The 19,854-nt window shown below is 42.3% G+C and overlaps 3 protein-coding genes across 6 annotated transcripts; 2 read left to right on the top strand and 1 right to left on the bottom strand.

The window, feature by feature from the left end:
* Positions 1-841: 841 nt before the first annotated feature.
* Positions 842-10,053, top strand: LOC118117504 (protein crumbs homolog 1). The gene is made up of 8 exons (XM_035169768.2): positions 842-1,047; positions 1,440-2,405; positions 3,892-4,442; positions 4,587-4,752; positions 6,189-7,089; positions 7,205-7,246; positions 7,371-7,493; positions 8,569-10,053. The coding sequence occupies exons 1-8, from the start codon at positions 999-1,001 to the stop codon at positions 8,819-8,821; spliced, it is 3,051 nt and encodes a 1,016-aa protein (XP_035025659.2). The 5' UTR covers positions 842-998; the 3' UTR covers positions 8,822-10,053.
* Positions 10,054-10,094: 41 nt separating this feature from the next.
* Positions 10,095-15,412, bottom strand: LOC118117507 (sentrin-specific protease 5). 4 transcript variants are annotated; one of them, XM_035169775.2, is made up of 10 exons: positions 15,240-15,412; positions 13,321-14,287; positions 13,104-13,209; positions 12,598-12,745; positions 12,455-12,502; positions 11,856-11,933; positions 11,266-11,403; positions 11,057-11,140; positions 10,898-10,948; positions 10,095-10,805 (listed from the first exon to the last, which is right to left on the bottom strand). In XM_035169775.2, the coding sequence occupies exons 2-10, from the start codon at positions 14,057-14,059 to the stop codon at positions 10,689-10,691; spliced, it is 1,509 nt and encodes a 502-aa protein (XP_035025666.1). In that variant the 5' UTR covers positions 14,060-14,287; positions 15,240-15,412; the 3' UTR covers positions 10,095-10,688. The 4 variants fall into 4 exon arrangements, with proteins under 4 accessions (XP_035025666.1, XP_035025663.1, XP_035025667.1 ...); XM_035169772.2 differs by having other exon boundaries at positions 13,321-14,290; XM_035169776.2 differs by having other exon boundaries at positions 15,210-15,412.
* Positions 15,413-16,847: 1,435 nt separating this feature from the next.
* On the top strand, positions 16,848-19,541 carry ahsg2 (alpha-2-HS-glycoprotein 2). Its single transcript, XM_035170519.1, has 7 exons — positions 16,848-17,148; positions 17,612-17,722; positions 17,853-17,934; positions 18,187-18,353; positions 18,464-18,559; positions 18,718-18,792; positions 18,891-19,541. Exons 1-7 carry the CDS (start codon positions 16,951-16,953, stop codon positions 19,323-19,325), a joined length of 1,164 nt encoding a protein of 387 aa, XP_035026410.1. The 5' UTR covers positions 16,848-16,950; the 3' UTR covers positions 19,326-19,541.
* Positions 19,542-19,854: the final 313 nt, after the last annotated feature.

Consider the following 19,854-nt stretch of genomic DNA (forward strand, 5'->3'; position numbering starts at 1 on the left):
AATTTGTTAAAATATATAGATGATTGTGAGACTTTGCATAGTGTGGTATTGGTACTTTTATTTAAGTACCAATTATTTTTATTCATCCGATTGTTTCTTTCACCAATTGTCTTGTCAATTCAATCAAGTTTTATCATCTGAGTCTATATATGGTTTCAAATATGTTTGCAACATACATTGGCTATATTCGTATACATACAAATATACACAACTATAACATATGCTCTAACATAATGATAATCTTTCAGATGACAGTGTGTAATAGTTGTAAATCTACATGTTAGGTCATGGCTCCACATTCTGGTAAATATATATAATGCTGTTCATGCCTGTGTATAACCTGAGCCAGAGCAACTGTAAAAAAACAACAACAAACAAACGTGTCACTATAAAAGAACAGTAAGACTCTTAATATAACTAATGAGCAGATTGGATGCTCTTAAGGCTCTTCTGAGAAATAACGTGTGTTACGTGAGAGACGTTTCAATGACAGAGATGTTTCCTGGATTAGAACCACTGGCCTCAGTTTACTTCTTTTAAAGACCGGGCCTCGGTCCAGCCAATTGTTGCAATCCAATAGTTATCAGCTGAGGACACGCCTTCAAGCACATGTGTCCATGCACATGCACAAATGTCTTGTGTTAGTCTCAGTGTTAAAGTGAATTGTTTTCATTAGCTGGGCTTCAGCTGTCATTTCTGTAAGAGTACATCACACTTCTGTGTGTGGGAAAACGTTTGGAATTGCTCAAATGAGGCTCCAGGATGAACCCCTCCCTTCACCAACACATGAAATGTGTTGACAAGACATTTTAAGTGCATTAGCTTAATCCCTCCTATCTGACTGGCAGCACTTCACACAGGCACTTCAGTAAGCAGACACATGCGTGGAGGAGCAGAGCTGAGGATGGAGCCGTGCACACATGTACTCTCCACCTGTCTTTGACCTAAAATGAAGATATTCCCAAACAGCTAGTCATCTGGAGGACTTTTTGAGGACAATGTTGAGATACAGCGTGCATGTGTGGATGTTATGTTTGCTTTATGCAGGTAATATTTACATTATGTGTGTTACAGTCAGAGACTAATGTTATTTGCAGTTTTTGATCATATTTAAAGTCAGTAAAGTTTGTATAATTTATTTTAGTCTTATTGTCATTGCACATAATAATATGATAATATAAATATTATGCATAGTGGCTTAGGTGCCCGAAGAGTGTATTGTAAACTACACAACATCTAATATAAGCATAATAATATAAGGATAATATTACATTTACATGTGTCTAACTTAAGTAATTAACAGAGTAATGTTTTTCTTTTTAATTTCTCATCTCTTTTTAGCTTATACAGACATATGGATGAGTCAAACACTCTGAGACCACATTCAAGTAGTTTGTAAAAAGTTCTGATGTAAAAAGTTGTCCTGATTGTCTCTCCAGGCACTTCATCTAGTGAGGACACCAACAGATGTGAACTTCAGCCATGCCAAAATGGTGGCATGTGTGAGAGCCACGATGGGGGATTCAGATGCCTTTGCTCCCAACAGAGCCAAAATGGGCGCCTATATGGGGGTGAAACCTGCACAATTGCACTTTCAGGCTGTGATGACCACCAGTGTGAGAATGGAGGAATATGCTCTCCTTTACTTGTAAATGATCAGCACGCGTACACATGCATCTGCCTTCCTGGCTTCACAAGCTCAAAATGTGAGACCCCCACAGTCTTCTCATTTGAATCCAGAGGCTACATGTACATAGAGACGCAGCATTTTGACCCAGAGGCTCCTGTTAATGTCACATTCAGCTTCAAGACCGAAAGAGCAGTCGGTACTCTGCTGCAGCGCCGAGTGGACGACCTGCTCCTCAGCGTCGAGCTGATGGATGGGCATCTCCGCCTCCTCAGCCTGAGCGGCCACGGCTCCAGCACGCTGGTCCAAGAGCTCCCTGAATACTTGTCAAACAACAAGTGGCACACTGCGGAAGCATCACTAGGCGATGTGGTCAGCCTCCTCAGGCTGCTCTGCACTGAAGGAGACTGCACCAGACACTCCAGCACGGGAGTCCAGCCGCTTGACGGAGCCTCTGCTCTCCTCGAGCCAGGGACAGTTAATCGAAGCCTCTTCATAGGAGCAGCCTTGGGCAGCTGGGGTCTGGACAGAGCAGTGGCAAACTACCCGCCTGCTTTTCTAGGCTGCTTCAGGGATGTGCTTGTGGATTCACATCTGGTGCTGCCAGTTGTAGTGCCAGGAGATTCAGATGCCCAGGCGAACATCACTGTGGGATGCAGCGACAAAGACAAGTGCGACAGCAGCCCGTGTCAGAACCGAGGCCGCTGTGTGAGCCAGGGCTGGAGGAGCTACATGTGCGAGTGCCTCAGGCCATATGAGGGAAACAACTGTGCAGAGGGTAAGTCAAACACACACACACACACACACACACACACACACACACACACACACACACACACACACACACACACACACACGCAAACCTAACCTAACCTTAAAACATGTCTTCAAGTCCCCATAATGTGACTGTGGAAACAGATTTAGGTCCCCACATCATGAGTAATATCTTGGCCACACACACACACACACACACACACACACACACACACACACACATATTTTTAGCACTGCTTGCCATATCAAATTTCAATGGTATCGAAAAACGGAAAATAAATAAATAAACAGTTTAAAAACAATAAATATAACAATATATTGTTCTAAATAAGTCATACTTGTTTGGTTTGGTTCTCAATTTTCCTAAACCTATTCCATGAATAACCAACCACACTTATATATGACAACATATATGCACACACTGGCTACTTTCTTACCACAAATAACAGTAGTACACAAAAGCAAAGTTCAAGTGTCACACTTGTTGTCTGTCATTGATTTAAGCATGTTCTCCTTGACACGTGACACTTGACGGTGTTGGCGGAATTACACGTGCTGTGAGACCAAGTCCAGGCCAAGTCAAGTTCAACCTCAGCTGCGTCCCTGCAGAAGCCTCAGTGGTTAGCTATGACGAGCGCAACCATGCAGGGCGATAAAGTTAGTCAGTAGACTTTAAAGGAGCTTACAGAGCCAGTAGAAATAGCACAGAGTTCAGCCACTCTGTCATGCAATTAGACGGCATTCAGGAACACCTGGACCAGGGATTACAAAAACGTGGCTTTCAGGAGCTGACTTGGAATGTGTTCACTCTGAGAAGCCAGGGAGTCGTATGACCTCACGCCACACTGAAGCGTTTACGTTGTTTGGCAGCCTCCGCAGCTTTTTCTATTCAATTAAAGGGGAGCGCACATTGTCAAAACAAGACTTATAACCTCACCTGTCTGTCATAGCTTAATGTGGTCCATAACACTGACAACTGCACATAATCAAATGTGTTATTCACTTAAAGAAACCTTTTGACATTTTAAGGAAATTAAAGTTAGTTAAATGAGAAACATCAATATCACTGTGACAGGTGTCATTAAAGGATAGTTCACCCAAAATTGAAAACTCACTATCTACTCACCACTATGTCGATGGAGGGGTGTGTGAAGTGTTTGAGTCCACAAACACTTTTGGAGTTTCAGATGTAAACGGAGTTGCAGTCAAATCCAATACAATTGAAGTAACTGGGGGCCACTTCTTCAAACTTAAAAAAACAACAGGAAAAAAATAAAATGCCTCCATACTGCTCCTGTGGTGTGATCCAAGTGTCTGTAAGTTCCGACAGTGATATTCGACTCGAAGCGGCGTCATTTACACCATGTTTTTAGATTAAATGTCCGCTGTTAGGTTTTGTGTAACTTGCTTGTGTGACTTGTTTCCTCTCTCTCTCTCTCTCTCTCTCTCTCTCTCTCTCTCTCTCTCTCTCTCTCTCTGTCCTCATACAGAGTACATCACTGCCAGGTTTGGAAACAAGGACGTGGAGAGTTACGCTGTCTTCTCCTTAGACGATGACCTGGGTGATCCCGTAACTATGTCCATGTTCATTCGCACCAGACAGTCCAGCAGCCTGCTCCTCGTCCTGGCCAACAGCACCAGCCAGTACCTCCGCCTGTGGCTGGAGGAGGGCAGGGTCAAGGCTCAGGTCAACAACTTTGAGACCCTTGTTGGTCCCAGAGCTGTCAGTGACGGCCATTTCCACCTCGTGACTGTGAAGCTGGAAGGAACGGCTGCCAGCTTGTTCCAGTCAGCCCAAGACCAGGCCTCTATGCCCATCAGGCACATTCACGCCCACTCAGGGGATCTGGTTTTCATCGGAGGGCTTCCAGACTCGAGGGCCTCTGCTTCGTTTGGTGGCTATTTTAAGGGCTGTGTCCAGGATCTGAGGATTAACAGTAAACGACTGCAGTTCTATCCCATAGAAACTGCAGTGGAATCTTACAACCTGGAGAAGCTCATCAATGTCGCACAAGGATGCAGCAGTGACGACGCCTGTGCTGTGAGTCATATCAATGCTGTCCTGTTCACCATGTTGCCTTTAACGTGCCAAAGAGACTAGTTCATTCGTTATCTGCACCAGTAGTGGCAGCAGAACTCACAGGGGTCATGGTTTGATTGATTTAAACTGTTTACTCTTCATTAGGTCAAGCCCTGTCTCAACGGGGGAATGTGTTACTCCATGTGGGATGACTTCATCTGTAACTGCCCCCCCAACACCGCAGGGCAGCGCTGTGAGGAGGTTAAATGGTGCGAGCTCTCTCCCTGTCCCACCGGTGCTGTTTGTCTGCCACACTCCCAGGGCTTTGAGTGTAAGTATCCTGAGATCAGGGTCAGTTGTGGCACTCATTCTGTTTTAGAAAATAAAAACATATATATATATATATGAGTGTGAGTCAAAAAGAGTCTGTGAGGATTTCACAAAAGAGGTTCCATGCTATAAATAAGATACTGTGTACAGCCTCAGTTGCTATTCCTGTTTGTGGCACGTGAAAAGAGGATCTATGATAAACATGTAAGCTTTTTATTACACCAGTCTATTTCTGTGTTTTCTCTGAAGGGACTGTCTGCAGTGTGCAGTCCCTTCAGAGCGCTCGCTGGTGCAGGCACTGATTAATTAGAGGGAGGCTGATTACAGCAGGGAACAGAGTCGAGGCAGGGAACCTTCACAGGATTCCTCTAAGACGTGGTAATCCCTGCTCAGATTAGGTCTGCCGCCACATGTCTGTGGAAGTTCATGATGACAAGACATCTTCCTGGAGGTGTCGCATGTCCACAGAGAGAATAGGAGCAGAGCTGCCTGTCCAAGCTGTTGAAGCAGCTTCCAAACAATCTCTTTTGTCTGTTGTGCATCAGTTTAAAGGCTATTTTCTGATTTAGCTCTGTATGTTGACTGATTACGTAATTTTCTCGTTGGTTTGAAGTGGGCAGCCCTCAGAAGGTAAAAGGCGATGTAACATACTTCCATGCACTAATATGGACGCAGCAATGTGTGCAACTAACATGATACCAGTTGCACGGATGTCGTAAATGTTGCCAACACTGTTTATCAACTCTCATTAAACCACACTCTCAGACTCCAAGTAAAGCAGATTAACTCCAAACTCTTTATAAATAATAGCCCGGAATGTATTTTCCCAACCGTGACTTTGATTGTCGATTTTGTCATGATGATTTAATGTTTATAATAACTAATCCTTATCCCCTAAAAATCTTATCTCTGTTGATCTCCAACTTTTTTCTGCATGTTATTTCACAAAAATAATACATAAGATAAAATGAATAAGTAAAATACAGTAAAAGCAAAAAATATTTAAAAGCAAGCGGTACGTGAAGAATCAACAAGTAAGATAAAAGATAGAAAAAAAGCCATGGTGAATTCAGACACAATAATGTGATACAACAGGATCGAATCAGAATCAAAATAGAGCAGTAGCATAAATAGGCTCATAAGAACTTTACTTTTGATCCTATAGGATACAGGGAGCCAGTGCAGAGAGGTGCGTGGTGCGGTGATATGTTCGCTTCTTCACACCTGCTGCTGGAGGGGGGGTTTTACAGTTTTGTGTGAAGCTACTTGTTCAGATATGAAACCAAATTTTCAAAGGGCTTAATGCTCCGCAGGGATAGCTATCGCAGTTAGGACACTATGTCTTGGAACTGGAATAAATAAAATGACTGGGAGAGCTACATTAAATGCTAGAATTTAGTTTTTGCTCATCAAGTATCTTCTATTTCTTTCCTTCAGGTTTGGCTAATGTGACATTTCGGGCCGACAGCAGCATTTTGCAGTACCAGAGCAATGGAAAGATCAGACGCAGCCTCACCAGTGTGTTCCTCAGCCTCCGCACAAGACAGTCCGCTGCCACCATGCTGCGTGCACAAAGGGGCTCGGACTACCTCATTGTGTCCCTCCAGGACTCTCATTTAGTCATGGAGATCAAGGCTGGGGACGACGAGGTAACCGTTCAAAGCCACGGTGCAATCAGTGATGGAGAGTGGCGCACAGTGGAGCTCAGCAAGACACTTCCAACCTCCAGGTGGATCATGGATGTGGATGGGAGCCAGAAGCAGCCAAGCATGTCCGAAACAGCTGCAGGGAATCTGGATTTCCTCAGGGAAGGAGCAGACATTTTTCTCGGGGGACTCGGGGGACTGGATGCTGGAGTGAACTTCTCTGGCTGTGTGGGCTCTGTGGAGATCGGAGGCCTTCTTCTCCCTTTCTACCTGGACACGGAGTTGAACCTGCCCAGACCTCAGGAGGAGCAGTTTGTGAGGGTAAATGACAACGCTGCCCCGCAACACGGCTGCTGGGGAGCCAGTGTGTGTGCATCCAGCCCTTGTCAGAACCAGGGCGTATGTGAGGATGTCTTTGACCTGCACCACTGCACCTGCCCCTCCGAGTGGACAGGGCCGCTGTGTGAACAGTCGACAGACAATTGCATCTCCAGCCCCTGCATCCATGGCTACTGCACCAACTCCCCCGGGGGGTTTAAGTGTGTGTGTGAGCTCGGTTACAGCGGTGAACAGTGTGAGTTTGAAGTGGACATGTGTGAAAACAACAACTGCAGCAAAGGGGCCACTTGCCTCAAAGGCTTCCAGAGCTACGCTTGCCTCTGCCCTCAAAATCTGACAGGCCTATACTGCGAGTGAGTTGGTTAACACTTTATTAATATCTCTCTCACACCAAACTCACAGTCGATCACACCTATAACAAGCTAACAAGTTCTGAGTTGTACTGATTTACATATTTGTCTCCTACAGTGGCAGCGTTCCTGAAATCCCATGGTACATTGAGACATATCCGTGAGTGCTTCGACATTAAATACCAAAAATAAACATATTTCCCCATTATTATTATTTCATCAAATTAACAATATATTAACTTTAACCAAAGTGGAGGGTATTGATATTTCTATGTTGTGTTCAGACTTCCTCAGCTGCCTACATCTACATGCATGGGTTCAAGATGGAAGTACAGCTGCTATAATGGAGGGAACTGCTCTGAAGTAGACAACACCTGTTACTGCCTGCCTGGTTTCACAGGACAGTGGTAGGACACGTTTAATGGTTTTTAATCTGCTATACACAGAGGGTCAGGACCCTACGGCCCCACACGGGGTCATTAGGTATTCAGACAGGGCTGCACTGATTTTTAAGACTTTATTATTGATTTAACTGCATGTGATATATATCTTTTAAAGGAATTTAACTGAAATAATTAACAATGCATTAAATATAATTGCATTTTAACAGATTTACGGATACTTAAAGGTTCAGTGTGTAAGATTAAGGTGAAAGGGATCTATTGTCAGAAATTGAATGTAAATAATCCAAGTGATGTTTTCACTAGTGTGTTTCATCTAAATTGTACAAATTGTCATTTTCTTTGCCCTAGAATGGGTCCTTTATATTTACATACTTTATATTTACATCCAGAGGATTTCCAGTAGCCCAAACTAGACAAACTAAACACCTTTTGAGTTTTTATGACAACTAAAGACTACCACAGGGTCTCTTTCATGTTGGAAGGGGGCTGAGGTGAGAGGTATTCAGCTGCAACATGCAACTTTACCACTAGATGTCACTAAATTCTACACACTGAACCTTTAAGAATCTTTGGATCATGAGCCAGAAAATGCTCCCAAATCCTTCACTGGGCCACTGCTTAAAGCTTCTATTGTCAATAGTTTAATATTAACTCTGGATCGAGCAGCTATGTGTCATGTGAAAGGTTTGTTTGACTTGGTGAATCAGCTAAAAATATGATTCCCCTCAACTCTACAGAGCATTTCACTGTCTTTCAGCTCACTCTTTTGGTTTTAGGACCAATAACTTCACTGTCTTGGTTCACTCTCAGCACCATTGTGTCATTTTTAGTCAAGCGTGAAAAGCTAATAGCCCGGTTCCAAATTGCAACGACAGGTAAAGTTAGCAAACAAGCTTGTTTTTAGAACAAATATTCCCCTCTAGAGTTGGTGGAGCCTACAAATTGAGCTACAAAATGTGAATGTAAGGTTTTTATTCGTCAGTTAGCCACAATTACAAGATTGCAAATGAAAGCTAATGTTTCTTTGTGTCATAAGCTACTGCTTGCATAATTTGTCTCCTCTCATCCGTCCTTCCAGGTGTCAGAAGGATATAGATGAATGTGCCTCGTACCCGTGCATGAACGGAGGCTTCTGTGTCAACTATGTGAACAGTTTTGAGTGTGTGTGTGACATGAATTACTCAGGGATACACTGCCAAATGGACGTCAGCGACTTTTACCTGTACCTCTTCCTGGCCGTGTGGCAGAACCTGTTCCAGCTGGTGTCCTACCTCGTGATACGCCTCGACGATGAGCCGGAAGTCGAGTGGATATTCCACTTCAATGAATAGCCCCTTCCTCGTCGTATTTGACACATCATGAGAGAGGGTCAAATTGGAGTGCGCTTGAATATTTCATCTGATCATGCACACAGCACAACAAAGCTTTTAAAGATAGGGAGCAGAGAAACCACAAGCTTTCTCAGGAGAAACAGCTTCTTCTTCTTCTTATCTGAATCAGTTTGTATTCTTACATTTTTCTCACTTCCTTTGGGCAGACACGTGTCCACATAGACATTATGAACAAATATATATAACTACCCAGTCTCAGTGATGAAGTCAAGCTCCTCTCTTTTATGGCCTCTTGTGATTTAGGTGGATTAAAGATGTATCTACATTAAACTTCCTCCTGCTTATTGCGGCATTAACCAGATGAAAAACTAAGTGTATAATTTTCCCAGGAACTTGTTCCCTTAGCACGAGAGGCTGTTGTGACCATGTTACCTCTTTTTAGATAAAGTGAGATTCTCTGAGCTCAGTTCTATAAACGCCAGGAAACAGAAGTTGAGTTTAGACCAGAGGAGACAAGGAACTGTGGCAGTAATTATACATTGTGTGGCACTGTATTTAAGTACGTCTAGTGTACTGATAGAAATCAGTGTCAGTGATAGAAATGTCTGTTGTGAACAGATGTATTTGTGATGAATATTATATATTGTACCATATTTATCACAGTATATTAATGTATATTATCTGGTTCTCATACTGAAAACCACTTTAGAGTTTTTCTTGTGCCTTAAAATGTTCACATTTTCCTGGAGAACTGTTTTATAAGTAGTGATTATTTAATAACTGTTCAGGTGGGTTTTTTTATTACCAATCTTTATTCAAGTGTGTGGTCTGTCAGATAGAGAGAAGGAATTATTCATTTCACATTCAGATTTTGTAGTGCTTTCACTCAAAACCCTTGGCTTGCACTCAAATATAACCAGCTTGTACTCAGATTTGCTCTGCTTGGGCTCAAACTGTGCGAATTACATTGTAAGAAATCAAAGCACAAGCAGGGTATATTTGAGTGTGAGTGCAAGGTTTTGAGTGAAAGCATTAATAAATCTGAACAAGACCTGCTCTCAAACTGAAAGACCACACTCTTAAATAAAGATATGAAAGAAAACCCATATTCAGGTCACACTAACAGTTATAATGTGCTGGAGATTAACAAAACCTGTCTATAGCAACAAAGTTGTATATGTATAAATATGTATGTAATCTAATATATATCAATAAAATACATTCTGACTGCAGAGCATACAGCGCATGATCCTGATTGAAAACAATAAAAAAAAACGTTGTCAACGTCTACTTTAATTTGAAACTCACATTTCCATTATGCAACAAACAAAAACAAGGATTTTCTTCAAAAACAGAATATACCTCTATAGTTTCTATTCAGTCATGATACTAACAGGAAAACCAGGATGCAAAACATCTCAATCTACAAGTCAATAAATTTGGACTTTAAAAATGTGCAAATAAGGTTTAAACAATAAATATTCAACACAAGAAATGAACCAAAACAGATGAGATCCACCTCAACAGGCAGTCAAGTCAATAAGGCTCTGTTGGTGCACTGTAGATGTGTAAACTCCAGGAACAATAACAGCTTTTCTTTCCTTAAATAACATTCCTGAATAAATATCGATCATTTTACTACAAAAATCAAATATCATGGTTTAGCATGAACAGCGCACCTCATACAATAGTGACTATCTCCTGCAGGGGTCACTCAGAGGAATTTAAGCTTGGGAGCTGGTAGTGAACCCCTGCACAGACTAGAGTGTGAGGAACGCTGACTTCAAACCTGAATTAAAAGCAGCACATATTATTATCATTATTATCAGCAATAAATACATGAATACACACGTCCGTAAGATCCTCGTCAGCCCTCCTCACGGAGTTTACAGTCACACAGCTCTTTGTAGATCCTCTTACGTATCTTTGGTATGTCCTCCTGGGAAAACTGCAGGGCTTTTGTGAGAGCAAGGCATCTGGAATACTGAAATGGAAATCAAGTCATTAGTGAAGAGTTAAAAAAAGAAAAAAGAAGAATGATTGAAGTCGTGAGTACTAAGCAGGCAGAGCTGTTACCTCCAAGACAAAAACTCCACAGTCGTTTTCATTGGTCTGCTGTGGGACATTCTGTGAGGGACAGCAGGGGGAGACAAAACATCATGTCAGGGAATCTCCAGCAGGAAGAAGAAGCTTAGAGCTAGTTTGATGCCTCCGCTGCCATCAACGTTTACGTACCTCATCAAACGACACTGTCCAGCCGTTTTCAAAATCTGTTTGCTGCTTCTCCTTTGCTTCTGCCATCAAGTATTTCAGGATGTTCTGTTATTAGCAGAGCATAAAGAAATACACTTTTATGGATCTGGACTTATTACTTAAAAATAAGCAGCTCAACTGTTCATGTATATTGTTAAAGGGACAAAAAAAAACAAAAAACATCAAATTACCCTTGCAACCTTCTGGAGTGCGTTCCCTTGAGAGTCGTAAAGGCAGATTTTCTTTTCGACAAAGTCAGCAGTCACCAGACACCAGTGAACCTCCAGGTGGATCGGTACCAAGAGCAAACGCTTCGAAAACAAATCCACCTGTGAAAGAGACAGAAAAGAGTTAAAGCTACGCAGTCTTCTTTTTCTCTCTTCATTTCTTCAGTCCATGTCATCTAATTTCATGAAGACTTAATGTTTTATTACCTCCGCCAAGACGGTCATGTTTTCATCCCGGTCTTCTCGTTTGTTTGATTTTAAGCAAGATTTCACAAAAAAATTGACGGATTTCCACGAAACTTGGTGGAAGGATGTGATACGAGTCACAGAAGAAACCATTAAGTTTTGGTGCAGATCCCAGAGAATAATTCATGGATCTTGATGATAAAAATCAGGCCCATGTAGGGAAATGATATCTATGAGTGCGTGTCATTTGTTGGAGCTTGTTTGAATTTAAGGAGACTGTTCGGCCTGGGCGGAGGTATGTGCTCTACTTTGGTCTTGGATTTTAATCTACATCACAAACACTGATAAAATACCACATTAGACCTGACCTGCTTTGTCCATCTCTTCACACCATCGTATCCTTTAGTCATGAGCTGACGGTGGAAGAAGCTGTTGAGAAAATGGACCTGTAAGCGGAGAAAGATTAAGGTTACAAAGGATAATTATAAAACAGAGTTTTTGTTTATACAGGCTCACGTGTTTTTGATGGTAAATTAACCTAGTCTAGCCAGAAAACATAAAAAAAGACCAGAAAAAATGCACAATTGTTACTGTGTTCAGGTTCTGTACGTGCTGCATAGAGTTCAAAAGAATAGGTCAATTCTCTGATTGTGACAAAGTCTAACTTATAGTGAAATATATTTATTAACTGAAGGAAAAGACAGTTGATAAAATGGGCTTTCTAAAATATATTTAATTTTAAAAATCTAAACAGTATATAAAATGTTAACAGGTGATCTTTTTTGACTTGGCACTGAGCCAGGTAAACCGTTTCCCCTGGTAGTTGTCTGTGTATCAAAGGAAGTCAACTACAAGCAAATAAACTGATAAGGGATATTTTAATAACCCTGGTAAGTACGTAACAGCCACCTGATGCTATGATTTTAGAAGAAAAGCAACATTCAGCATCTACATATCATTAGATTACCTTGTGATTGGCAGATTCCACAATCAATTCTCCATACATGTTCATGACCTTAAGCAGAAACAAAAATATATGATTATATATGGTTAAAAGCAAAGGTTGGACCACTTCCAGGTAAATGACATATTTTAGTGTTGGATTCTAACCTGGTCATTGAGCCAGTTCTGATCTGCCAGAGTCGACAAATCGTCCAGTGTCAACGTGTGTTTCTTGTAGACCACCTGGAAGGAGGGAATGGGCTTCTGAACGATCGCACTCCTGTATTTGGTGACTTCCGAAAAGACGACATTTTTCCTGCAGGGGCAGGAAAACATTAAATAACTGGTCCAGAAATTGAATCCATTCCAGATACCAAGTTTTTACATGCTCTAATGTTCAGCAGCTCCTCTTTTCAGCCTCTTTCTGAAACACTTGGCTTTAGCGCCTGTCTCTTTAAGCCCCCCCACCCCCATTTCTGATAAAGCCCAGTCTGTTGAGATTAGTCAACCGCTTCCAATGTGTCATACATACGAGGTGAATTACGTTCCATAGGTTCCTGAATGAGGGCAGTGCAAGAGTAATAAATAAATACATACTGTCTCTAAAACCTGTAAAGAGAGAGAATCCCACGATTCAATGTGATTCAAGATTTAGATTTATGGCAGAGATTTACCTGTCACTGAAATTTGTGTTAAACTTCCTCTTCAGGTGTCTCAACACGTCGCTCTTCTGTAGTGGAATCAAACTTCCATATATTCTGTAAAACTCATCGAGGAACTCTGGAGAAACAGGGAAACACTCAGTAATCTCAAACAGCTGTGAAAACAAAAACATAAACCTAAAAGTGAAGGTTAAAGAAAATGATAAATTGATATAAAAAAAAAAAGTACCATGTATGTCCTTCGTCAGCGCTTTAAGGCTGACATTGGTTTGAGAGGCCTTTTTACAGGTGATTCTCTCATCAGTATGTGAGTCTGAAGCCTTTTCCTGACCTGGAGTGACAGTGGTACATTGTCCTGATGTGCACCCCCTCATCCCCTCACATGCCTCTGTCCTCAGCAGGGGTTTGACTGTGCGAGAGGGTTTCGAAGGCTCTGCAGTTACACAACACCGTCCAGAGGTCTCTCTTCTTTGAGATGACACAGTTTGAGTGAATGGAGCTCCAGGAACATTTGTGTCCGTGACCCGGTTCTGAAACGAGCTGGAAGTGATCAAAGTTTCTGACGGACCGACTGGTTCAGGTGGCTTCAGCGGACAGATCTGCCCTCTGAGCATCTCCTCTGAAGCTTCAGTATCACAACCAAGTGGTGACACTGCCGCTGAAGTCCTGTCTCGAGAATTGTCTGAGTTTACTGTGTGGTACATTGGAAGTTTCCTTCTGTTTTTCTGTGATTGAGCCTTTGAGTTGAAGCAGGGTCCAGTGCTGATCCCGCAAGCTCTTCTTTTTGCTCTGAAAATCCCAAAACGGCATTTGTCTCTCCGCTTCCTCCACATCCAGAGCTGTACTTTGAAAAACAAGCGTCTCTTGGCTCGTCTGGACAAATGAGAAACTCCCTTGACTGAAGACATGAACCCCTTCCGTCTCTTGAGGTACTTGGCTTTGCTCCTGCGGCTCTGTGTTCGGTGCATCTGGCAGATAGTGATGAGTGGTCACATGAGAACATGGAGGTGTGGGTATCATAGGTAGCAGAGCTGAATCTGGATTCTATTTTGTCTCCTTTGTGATAAAGAGATGCTCAGTCTCAAGGCCATGGTCAACTGACTCTAAAGTTTCAAGAGTAACTTTCCCTTCAAACTCCACTTAGTTATCTCTGTATTCACGTCCACTTCTGGTGAGGTGCTCAGCAGTCTGAACACCTGCTGCAATAAAGAACAGATGTGTTGTTACATTCAGTGCTCAGCTTTCATTGTGGAATACAGCAGATAACTAGACAAGTACAATGTAACTGAGTACAATTACTGAGTACAACAATTACAACTGAGTATTGTACTGTGAGATATTTTCAGCTCCTCTAGTGTTTGTTTCAGCTACAATCATTAGAATGATCGGCAGAGACAAAAAGAGCAAAAGGCCTGCAGCAGATGGAGCAGTGGCTTGAAATAAAGGTTTCTATATCACTGTAGTTTTACTGTTACTTGAAATTAAGTATTTTATATCGCTATAGTATAACTGTTACTTGAAATTAAGAAGTATTTATATATCACTCTTGTTTAACTGTTACTTGAAATAAATTATTTTATATCCCTGTAGTATTACTGTTACTTGAAATTAAGTATTTTATATCGCTATAGTATAACTGTTACTTGAAATTAAGAAGTATTTTTATATCACTGTAGTATTACTGTTACTTGAAATGACGTAGTATTTTATATCCCTGTAGTTTAACTGTTAATTGAAATGTAGTATTTCATATCCCCGTAGTTTTACAGTAACTTGGAATAAAGTACCTTATATCTCTGTACCTTTACTGTTACTTGGAATAAAGTATTTATATATCCCTGTAATTGTATATGTACACAGTCACTTAACAATTTCCACACATGTTGTAGAAGGATCCAGTAGAAAGGAGACCTGTATCCAACCTAATGTGTTTTAAACCTTGACTGTAGTGGTGTGTATCAGTGTGAACCTTTACTACGTGTCTCACACACAGCCCAGTTGTTAAACCTCAGCCTGTCACGTCACAGACATCTCATGGTTTGTGGATCTTCTCGACACGTGTTAGCAGCAGTCACAGAGTCCTCGCTACAGCAGCTAGCTCAGCTAATGTTTACTGACCCAACACACACTGCTCAGTCTCAGTCTCACCGTCACCGCCTCGGTTCGCCTCCGCTCCGCTCCGAGAAGCTGTTGTCCGATGAGGCTCCTCCATGTTCACACCCAGGAGAGGGAATCCGCTTCTTATTCACTCATGTTTGAGCGCTTCACCTGCAGCACACTGCTCAGCATGTACACAATGCACTGCTCTCTCAGTGTCGCGGGTATAGTGCGTCATCCCGCAGCCGACCAACCACATTTCATTAAGAACGATGGTTTCAGGTCAGAAGGAGCAACACCCTTATACTACTATTAATACTAATCCTCATACTAATACTAACACAAATACTAACCCTTATACTAATACTAATATTTGTACTAGTATTAATCCTTATACTAATACTAACCCTTATATTGACATTTATACTAATACTTGTACTAATACTAGCACTAAAACTAATACTAATACTAACCCTTATTCTAATACTAGTGTTGCTTGCGTTTTGCGGACCGCGGAAAAGATAGGTGCTTCAATTTCTTTGTCCGTCACGCAAGGCCGAACCACGCCAACTAATCACGCGTTACGGTCCCCGCCATCAAGTGTAGACCACACGGTGAAATTGCGTGAGGGCAGGGTACAACCTGGACAGGTCACCGGCTTATCACAGGACCAACACACAGAAACAATCAACCACTCACTTTAATTAACCTGCATGTCTTTGGACTGTGGGAGGAAGCCGGAGTAACAACCCAGACACAAGGAGAACATGCAAACTCCACACAGAAAGTCCCTGGCCAAACCAGGATTGGAACCAGCAACCCGTTGCAGCTGACCAGGGCGTGTGGGATGGAAATGAGTCAAATCTGTTTCCCCATGTCAGTGTTAAACATCTACCTCAGGTGTCTCAATGCTTCATTCCCCACAGGGGGATGTAACTTCCATATATTCAGTAAAGGCCATCAAGGAATTCTAAGGAGGTCTGAAGAACATGGTCAGGTCAAAAAGCTATGACAAAAAGAAATGTGGGGGAAAAAAAAGATAACACAAAAACAACATTTATATAACATGAAGATGGTTTGTCAGTGTCTTGTGGCTAACCTCTGTTTGACAGGATGTGTTTTCCTTATAAGCCCTGATCAGTATCTGTTTTTCATGGTTCTGACCTGGAGTCACACCAGTGCATTTGGCAGACAGTCCAATACAGAGCAAACATGTGCTGCAGCAGTGTGTGTCCGTGACCCTCCACTGTGCCCCCCGCCCTCTCGTTGGCAAACATCCTCCCTGCAGAACTGTCGTTGAGCAAGTCACTGAGTCCCTGCTGGCAGTGGGGGCCCTGCTCTGTGGCTGATCACTCTCATTGACCTCTGTAGAGTGCAACAGCTGTTTACACAGTACGGCTGTTTGGACGTGAAGTTCGTCACATGTGTTTTTATGATATTTTTTAATTCAAGGAACTCTCAGATGTGGGGACAGCTGTGAAAAGACAGAGGAGATGTTTGCAGATGTTTAAGGATGAAAAAAACACAGTGAATTAGGGCTGATTTGAACTTCAATGATAGACTTACCCAACTGTCATTTGTTTTGGCAGCAGTCCTAAAACAGACGTGGGTTACGTGTCATCAGGAGGGATGATCATGCAGACTCATGCAGTCTGCGCTGTATATATCCTGCACTTTAAACAGCGCAGACTGAGTTTTTTTCCCTCTCTTCCTTTCCCCTTGCTGCTTCACTACTCTGGTATCTCTTACATCTCTCGCAGACATGAATCCTCTGGGCTTCGCTGTGGTTGTGGGACTTCTGGTGGGGACGTGGGCTCAGGTCGACGTGCTGCGGCCTCTGTGCGACTCCCCTGATGTGGAGGAGGCTGCGATGGCGGCCCAGGATTACCTCAATGGCCAGCATGTTCACGGCTACAAGTATGCACTGAACAGGATCGAGGATATCAAGATCCTTCACAGGGTAAGTCAGAGGGCAAATGTTGTCTATTCACAGGCAAAAACATGCAAGTAAATTTTGTGTGACATTGCAAAATAATCTGCGTTTCCTCCATACACCACTGGACAGTAGGATCACATAAATCGGTGGATTGAGGTTTGAACTGAATCATGAATGTGCCACTTTGAATGTCCCACAAAAAAATCACAAACTTAAAATCTGCATGACCTAATAGTAGGTAGAATTTGTTAAAGATACCTGCTTACTTTCCTTAACCATTGCACATCCAAACTATATTTCTTTCTTTCTTTCTTTCTTTCTTTCAACAGTTGATGTTTGATCCCTGCCCTTCTCTACTTTTCAGTATCACTACAAACAACATGTGCATGTTCGTCCATGCAGACACCAGAACATTTGGTCCATTTGGTGAACTATCTCATGCCGTACAATAAAAAAAAAAATATTGTTTTGTTTTTTCTGTCCTCAGGCTAATGGAGTCGACACATACGTCCTTGAAATTGACCTGCTGGAGACAAACTGTCATGTGATGGACCCCACACCTGTTGCCAACTGCACAGTCCGACCCAAAATATCGACGGTGAGTCTGCGCACATACGCTTCACATAATCGCCCAGATCTAATGATGATCATAATTTTTCACAACATAAATGAATGAGAATAGAAAAAGAGACTGATTGGCTTTGTATGATCATCTCTTTCCAATTCAGGCCGTGGAGGGAGACTGCGATGTGGTGCTGGAGAAAATTGCAGGAGTTCTGAATGTGACTGCATTCAAGTGTAAAACAGACGGTATAACTTTCTGATCACACGCTCATCCATGTGAACCCACACATACACTGAAGACATCAGTGTCAATCAATCAATTCGATTTTATTTGCATAGCCCATATTCACAAATCACAGTTTGTCTCATAGGGTTTTACAAGGTGTGACATCCTCTGTCCTTAACTCTCATCAAGAGTGAGGAAAAACGACCAAAGAAAACTATTGTTGTCTGTGTCGCCCTCTACATAAAAAACCCTTTGTGTGTCTTTTTGCTCAGAATCAAGAGAGGACGAGTGCGAGGACCAGCGCGGGGACTGTTCCGATCTCCTCCCTCTGAATCACACTTTAGCGCTGGACTTTGTGCAGGCCTCGCTGGCGACCTTTAATAACAACACTGTGAATAAGACCTACACCATCCTGGAGGTTGGAAGGATGTCGTCACAGGTGGGCTCTGTTCAGATGAATTAAAAGAATTGTATAATGTTGAACGCTCCTGCACATTTTATTAATGTTTGTCAGTAAACCAATATCCCCCCAAAATGTCCTTGTTTCAGGTTCTGCTTTCTTCGATACAGTATTCAGTAGAATATGTCGTGGTTGAGGCTAATTGCACTGGCAACGCCTGCATCCCTCTGAATGACCCCATGGCTGTAAGTACACAAAGCATCAGTTAAATCTCCAGAGAACAGAACAACCCATTTGAGAAGTTCACCAAATTGTTATTGGAATGAATAATTACACATTTGAACCCCTGGTGTTAAGTTTCGTTATGAACATTGAATGAAAATGAATTTATTTTCCCTCACAGGAACGTGGTTTTTGTACTGCAACAGGTGTCAAAGCTGCTCACAGTGTGGACTGCAGGATGTTCCCTGCTCCCATGGTAAAATGAGGCTTAAGTTCTCCAAATATTGTTTTGTGAGCAAAAATAAGTCCTGGAATTTACAATATTTCACTGTGTTGATGCACACCATTTTTCAGATGCCAGTTGTAGATGCCAACAGCACTGTGGCTGCAGCTCCAGCCGTGCCACCAATGGTCCACGTACACACAGGCAGCCTGTCACACAAGCACGGTCTGAGACACCACAAACTGACCTCCCTCCATGACCCTCATCTGAGTGGCCTTCTGTCATCAGAGTCAGGGGAGTCCGCAGAAGTTGTACCTGTGGTCCCTGCAGTGGTTGATGCTGCTGCACCTGTTGCAGGTCCTGCTGCTACTGCAGATCCTGCTGCTGCTGCTGATCCTGCTCCAGCTGCTGATCCCACTCCAGCTGCCGACTCTCTATCAACCTCAGAATCCTCCAATAGTAAAGAGGTCCCTTTGCATATCTTTAAGAGAGATGTAGTTGCTGTTGATGCATTAGTCCCTGTAGCTCCTCCAGCATGTCCAGGAAGGGTCAGATTCTTCAGTTGAACAGGTCCCACACAGTCTCCATCTTTGCTTTCTTCAGCTGTATTGGTGCCAGTGTAACTTTAATTGATGCAGAAACATGTAATGTGGTAGGTTGATGTTACGCAATATGTTTCCTACAAACCAAGAATAATCAAAATTGTCAAAAGAGCGTAATGTGTTGCAAAACAGGAAAATTAGAGATTTGCATTTCATTCTGAATAAATCTGTTAACTCCAATATTGTGTTCATTCTTTTTTGTCATTACATTTTTCTCTATAATGAAACGAAACAGTCAATGAAGGATTCATGAGGTTTACTACAGGTCTGATGAGGACACATCGATAACCTCTATGCAGAGATTTCAATGAACAAACCGGTAGTGGAAAGCTTTCAATCCTTAACGCTTCATCTTTGATGGTGATTGCAAAACAGTCTTGTTTGCTGATCATGTTTACCCAGGCCAATGACATTCCTGCAAACCCATTGAGATTTCTACAAATACTGCTACAGCAAATGTCAGATTTGCTCTTGCACATTGTTGAAATCATTG

Source organism: Hippoglossus stenolepis, chromosome 11, assembly GCF_022539355.2.
Source record: "Hippoglossus stenolepis isolate QCI-W04-F060 chromosome 11, HSTE1.2, whole genome shotgun sequence".
NCBI lineage: Eukaryota > Metazoa > Chordata > Actinopteri > Pleuronectiformes > Pleuronectidae > Hippoglossus > Hippoglossus stenolepis.